General features: G+C 31.4%; 1 protein-coding gene across 1 annotated transcript; it reads right to left on the bottom strand.

Moving 5' to 3' along the window:
* Positions 1-1,161: 1,161 nt before the first annotated feature.
* Positions 1,162-6,655, bottom strand: LOC130444123 (uncharacterized). The gene is made up of 2 exons (XM_056779144.1): positions 6,534-6,655; positions 1,162-2,257 (listed from the first exon to the last, which is right to left on the bottom strand). The coding sequence occupies exons 1-2, from the start codon at positions 6,538-6,540 to the stop codon at positions 1,251-1,253; spliced, it is 1,014 nt and encodes a 337-aa protein (XP_056635122.1). The 5' UTR covers positions 6,541-6,655; the 3' UTR covers positions 1,162-1,250.
* Between the last annotated feature and the right edge of the window lie 441 nt (positions 6,656-7,096).

Raw genomic sequence — 7,096 nt, 5'->3', positions numbered from 1 at the left:
AAAACACATATTAATTATAAAATAGATACTTACTCAATAATTCATGTTGTAAATCTCTTTCAAAATCATTTGCTGTGAAATGATCTGAGTAAATTGCAGTTTTATTTTAGCGGTAATTGATTGTCCATTTCATGGAAACGATTACCAATGGAAATACTATTGCTACAAAACACAGGTCTATTTGCTCATAGAATCATGTCTCTTCTATTTAGCTTTGTATAACAAACTAACCTGTAGAAAGTAATCAAATTATTGACGCAATTAATAGTCCACAACAAGTAAAATACGTTAATGAACTAACTACCACTGTTTCGAAGTTTTATTTGAAAAATCCATTCAAGTCAAGAATAAATAATTCTAGGCCTAACTATAAAAAATTTTGCATTCGCTGATGTCAAGAACAGAAAATTGCATATTTGAGAACCGTAAGCATTTAGAAGACACGTTATGAAATTTGGAACCCGTAACATAGAGAACACTGAATATTTTATAGATATAAGTTGATTTTGAGATGGTTGTGGCGAAATTCAAATATCTGGGATCAATCATTACTGAATAAATTAAATCCGGATATGGAAACTGAGCTGGCAGCTTCTGTTGATAATAAAATTCCATAATTCATCTCAATATAAAATAAGTTGGAACTAAAACTATATAAAACAATTATTAGACTTGTTGTCAGTTATGTAGCCGACTAGTACTAGAAATCAAAATCAGGAATAAATATTCATTATTTTTGATGGAAACATTTTGAGATAAATATGGAAAGAGACATGATAAAAATGATACAAAATAATTCTATACAGTAGAAGAGAAGAGAAGTATTGGACGCCCTAGAAAAATGTAGTTACGAGTAGATGAAGTAGGAGAGACTTAAAAAGAATAAAAGTTAAAAGCTGGTGTTGTAATAGGTCCTCATTGTGCTGTAGATTATAGGAAAGAGTAAATGGTTGTTCAAATCAACTTCGTTCGGAAGTTCTCCAATAAAAGTAACCATCTTAGCCCAATTCATAACAGAGAAGTCAGAAGAGGTTCTACGATTTATATGGAGAAATATGAGAAAAATGAAACATTGCATTGTATCAAAAAACTTCAAAAAATCAAGCTATAAATTTAATTAATGAGGACAATTGTAGGGTTTCTTGAATAAAGCTGCGATTATCTTATAAATAAATTGTATTATGATTGATTGGGTACATATAAGAAAAAAATACAATGAATATCAATATTTATATTTATCATTCCATACATTATATAAAACTACTTATTCTTCTTGTGTCCTCTACGCTACCAAAGTTGTCTGCATGGACATAAGTATTACAATTTACCACATTCTTAGTTAAAAATTGATCATCATTGAATTCCTCCAAGCCTCTAAAATGGCGAGTTAAAACATTTCTAACGTCGATGTTATATTTAAACAAAATTAAGATTATCATCAAAAAATGTATATGAGCTAGAGTTTGAGGTATGAATATTGTAAAAAGTATGATCATGTCAAACACAAAACCAATATCAAAGTACGATATGAAAATATGGTAAGTAATAAGAAAGAAAAAACTTATCGCTACCATATTTGATACTTCAAAAACATACGACGTATGGGAATAGAGTTTTTTTAACTCACTCTTATAAACTAATATATTTAAGATAATCATATTTAATATAAATATCAAGTATACACCGTAAATGAGGGTTTCAGTCCAATTACAATAACAGTCTACGCAAAAAGAAGCAAAAAAAGAAAGTGCTAGGAATGATGAATTCAAAATAACAACAAACGTTATCCGAAGACAGCTGGAGAAAGGAGAGAAGTGCGGACTGTAAGAAATAACAAACCATTCTAAAGCAAGACAAAGAGAAAGAATATAATACAAAGCCAAACTACATTTATACATTTGTATAATGAAACAGAAACACCGATCACATTTGGATGAGCTCGAAAATAAAACAAATGAATTAAAAAACTCTATTATGGATTTCCACTGCGCAAAAATATCTAAGAAACACATATTGAAAATGTAAATGTTCAAATTTTGTCTTAATTTTTTAAACCGACAAAATAAATATATCGCGAATGATTCGACAACTATCATTACAAAACTTAATATAACATCTTTTATTACGCTCACTACAAAAGTAAAAGGCACCCAATAACTATATGCGCTCTTATAGTCTAGTATTCCACCAAAACCATCCGCCTCTTCTTCTTCCATAGTTCCGTTGTTGATGGCGAACCAAAAAGACGACGTGTTATCTGTGAGAAAATACATATTAAATAGAAAAATTCCAAACAAGCAAGTATTTTATTGTGACAAATAAGTCAGAAATATTGAGTATATCCCAAATTGGTACGATTGACGTAGATAAATCGAAAAGTTTGGGAGATAAACAGATGATTTGATAAAAAAATAGTTGCTTATTTTGTAGCATGAGTAAATTGGAAGCGGTTATACATGTGCAATATTTCCACATACTTGACACATTTCAAAATATCTAATTATTTGTTAAATTTTTTTAATTCCTCATTACTTAGACCTTTTGATATATTAATGGATCTAAATGTTCTTGATTTTAAGTATTTTCTATTTTAAAATTATTTTTTTGGATAATTTTTGAAAGAAAAATAAAATTTGATGACACAGTTTCTCTTGGAAACTATAACTAATCTTCTCGGGCACAATGTTTCTAAAACCAAAGTTATATCACATCAAAATACTTTGCTGCATTTTCTATTGAATAACACTACCACTCACATCGTTGAATCTGTAAAATTCTTATTGAGTCGCATCTCTGATATGCCCTTAGTTTCTGGGGTACGTGTGGTGTGACTCAATTTGAGCAAATCTTCAAACTACAGATGAAAGCTGTTAGATATTTACTCGGACTAAACAGCAGAGCTCATTGCCGGGACTTTTCCAAAAGATTAAAAATTTTGACCATTCTTTCCTTATTCATCTTTGAATCTGTTTGCCTTTTTCGTAAATACGCTTTTCCAATGTCAGAAAAGTGCACGACCTTTACCTACCTACTACACGTCCAGAATTAGTTAATGGCTCAATATTTCACAATGCACAAAAATGCACAATCACTTGCAAATTGAAATCAAATCGATTTTCCACAATAATTTCAGGGCACGGTGCGACGTACTTCGAATGTACTCCCATAGTCACAACTTTTAAGGTGTCCTCGTGAATTTTCAAGTTTTTACTTTTCCGATGTTAATTAGAAACTTCCTAAGATGTTTGTCTTTCTCTACTAGAATTCATCTTATGATATTCATGACAAACAATAGAATCCGACTTGGGTATGTTTTTACCCCGCATCGTATTTCGAATTATACTTCCAAAATAAACTTTGCGCATGCGTGGCGCGAATGTTAATGGCCTGATCAGCTAAATCGTTCCCATTTATGTTTGTCTTGTTAGTAGTCGCTAGTGCGTAGTAGAAATAGTACATTTCACTTAAGTTTTATGTTTATTTTTCATATAGGCTATGGCAGTAAATTTTAAAAAATATGACAATCTAAAAAACTGTTTGATAAATGGTTAGAGTTGTTTTAAATCTTGGTCTAGATGAACTTGGACTTGAGAATGAAGACAGTGATTTTGAGCCAGAAGGTATAAACTACGAAGACATTATCAAGACAGACAGTGTGAAAACAGAACTACCCTTTAGAGCTACTAGTCTTAGGAATCAGAATATCGTCAAAGCAATACCAGGGCTCAAATCTTTGAGCATTTCAACTGTTTTTGACTGACGATCAGTAGATCTTATTGTTTTCTATACCTACAGTAAAGCAGATTAGATAAAAAATAATATTTCAAGTATATTTTGATATTTGAACAGCTTTTTTCTTTCATATTTACATTTTGGAACGAAAAAATTCGAATGCAAAATCAAAAAACAGGAACAGCCACAGATTTAGTTGAAATTAAGATCGCCATTCTAGTATTGTATGGATTTTCATGAATTTGGGTGTCTTGCAAGCTCTTAAAAAATTATGCTTCGTGGTAATACAAAAGGATACGCACGTCCAATTCTTTATCCTTTAAGATCTCATGAACGTGTTCAGACCAAAACCTTATTTATTCTGTTTGATGATTGAAATTCGTGAGAGTCTAGAAAATCAACTGATAAGTTTTCTCCCACAATAAAAAATGCTACAATCTTGGCACTGGAACACTTAGAAGTCGTTGTTCTTTTAGAGCGAAGATGAAGAAAAGACCAGATAACTAGGATGGGTAGAAAATGGATGAATTGCGTACCTACTACATTCCTTCAATACGATGACTGGTCTGAACATATTGAATTTTTCTTGTCATGTCTGAGCATGTCCCGAAAATTTAATCACTAATTTCGTTCGATTCACTATTTGAGCGTGTGTTTTAGTGCTTTAAACCATTATTTACTTCTATTCAAGAAATAGATGGACAGCGTGCCAGCCTTTGATAAACAATCTCAATTTGTGAAATTAGTCCGTGCTTCTTCGGTCATAAAATTGAAGATAGAGCATATCTGAGCACGTCTGTTAGTAGTAATTAGTAAATAATATAGCAAAATTACTTGATTGTGACAGTTCCTAAAAAGTGTGTGGAATTTCAAATGAATCCGTAGTTTTGAAGAGGTTAAAAATTCAATACAAAGATAAATAGGAACATCTAAATATTCAGTGTAGTATGTTAAGTTTGGAAAATCTTTGTATCGAAAAAAATTGAACGTTCATTCCAAATTTTAGGACACATTACTATGTTTTTTTTTTCAAGTCAAAATAATGTCAAGTCTTACGATTTTATTAATAAAAGGAATATCCTTAACACAGACTGCATTCTAACAGCTGTTATCACAATTTCATTAAAACAATATGTCTCAATAACAATATACGAGGATATATTAAAAAATTCTTAGCTGTTATAGAACCAAACAAAATTTCAATGTCAAAATATTTTATTACTCAACATATTCTCCTCTTAATTGGATACATTCATTACAGCGAACAAGCAACGTCTCTAGACCTTTCAAAAAAATGTTTCTTCTTGCTCTGCAAACCAGATCTTCACGACCTTTTTAACTTTTTTTCAGTTGAGGAAAGAGGTGATAGTCGGACGGAGCCAAATCTAGTGAATATGGAGAGTGTTCTAGTGATTCAAATCCTAAATTATAAATTTTTTGCACGGCAACATGAGATTTGTGTGCAGGGACGTTGTCCTGCAAAAACAAAATAACTTTGGTTAGCTTTTCGCGTCTTTTCTTTTCAATTTTTTCTCTTTGAGTGATCAGAAATGTCGATTAGTAATCTCCAGTTATTGTTTTACCCTTATCCAAAAAATCAATCATGATTACTTCATCGTAATCCCAAAGGACTGAAGCACGAATTTACTTCTTTTGAAGCTTGCAGTCCAATTTTTTACGGTCGCATACGAAGGAAATTGATCACCATGGGTATTAAGCATATCTTCGTAAATCTGCTTACCTTTCAACCCTTTTAAATACAGGTTCTTGATGATGGCTCGATATTACAATTTTTCGATTTTCATAGTTTCGGTGATTTCACAGTTTTCACATCTTTTTCTTTTTAATTCATTGCCTAACTCTGGTTTACTTGTTCGACGTCTAACTTTACACTGACACTTCCAATAAGTTATTGTTCGTTGCTACGGTAACAAAATATTTTGCTTATGCATGGAACTGGTCTAGGTTAACTAGATATCAATACATTCTCGTAATGAAACTTAAAATTATAAAAGAACAAATTGTCATGGAAACTACGTTTTTAAATTTGAATTAGGTTAAGAAAAACTGTTCAAGTTTAGACCCAACTGTCATCACAATTTCATCCAACTTTTCCACAATATGGAAGAAGTCAAGTTGCTGCTCCTTATGCCTCCTCCAAACTCCTAGAAGCTTTCGATTCAAATGTAAGCGATAGAAGTGCTAACCATTCACTCTCTTGACTCATTTATTTGTCTGCTGGGTCTTCCCATTATAAAAAATTGTACGTATTGTGCAGTCAACAGAGAGTCAAACGAAAACATTCGCCTATTCTTTGGATGGACTCAAAAATTATCGTTGGAAAAAGTGTATAGACTAAGTATAGGTTAAATTTTCAAAAAAACTTTGTACTTATGTGCTGCTATGAATTTTGGCGGCGCGATGATGTATATTATAATGGTTAAAAGAAGTGTACCTTTTTTAGTAAAATAGCAAAAGGAAAAACGAATATTGAAGAATTTCTTCATTGATGGATACGGAAAAATCTTTATGAAATTTTATCGTCAGTTATTTGGAAATAATTGGGATTCCTCCTCTTAACAAGTTGCTTGCTATTCCGAAAATGATGTTTAACTAATTTACATGTGAAAAAATAATACAAATTTGCATAAAAGCGAACAAAAGTGAATGAATACCATTGTATTACTACACAAATATCTATACATGTTTTATGAAAAATCATGGTAACATAAATCACTTGAAACTAAACTAAAAAATATTTTGTGTGCTCAATTCAAAAATATATGAATATGATTGCTAACCTGTCATTTTTTGCAGTTGTATATGAATCTCGGAACTTTTCACATATTGAAAAACACCATTTTTTTGTAACTGTCGAAATGCAAATAACACTGAAGTTTTCAATGGAGATGATAGCGATGCGTCAATTACACTGGGGTCACCGCCTCGTATCAAATAACTATTCTCATTTGTTTATAAATTTTACCCACTATATAAGGTTAACTACGGAATATTATTTATTTTTAGGAAAAATATAGTCTGACACGATAAAACAATCAGTGATAATGTTCCATAAAAAAATTTAACCTGAGAATAATTCAACTTATTTCATGTACAGAAGCACGTATACATCAGTAAGGTTGAGCTAAAATTCTAGAATTCGTTTCTTATTCTACATACGAGGTCTGGTTACGAAAAAGTGTTTTATTATAAAAATTATTCTACATTCCAATGCCTCCCTTTCAATATACTCCCCTCACCACAAACCTCTCCATACATTGTTTTCATCAATCGAAGCAGTGCTGGAAGTCTTCTTTGGTGAGGGCCTTTCGGTGTTGTGCCATTTTTTGCTTTACCGCTTCTA

Source organism: Diorhabda sublineata, chromosome 5 (genome assembly GCF_026230105.1).
Source record: "Diorhabda sublineata isolate icDioSubl1.1 chromosome 5, icDioSubl1.1, whole genome shotgun sequence".
Classification (NCBI taxonomy): Eukaryota; Metazoa; Arthropoda; class Insecta; order Coleoptera; family Chrysomelidae; genus Diorhabda; species Diorhabda sublineata.
The sequence above is the reverse complement of the archived record's forward strand: the minus strand, read 5'-3'. Positions and strand labels throughout refer to the sequence as shown.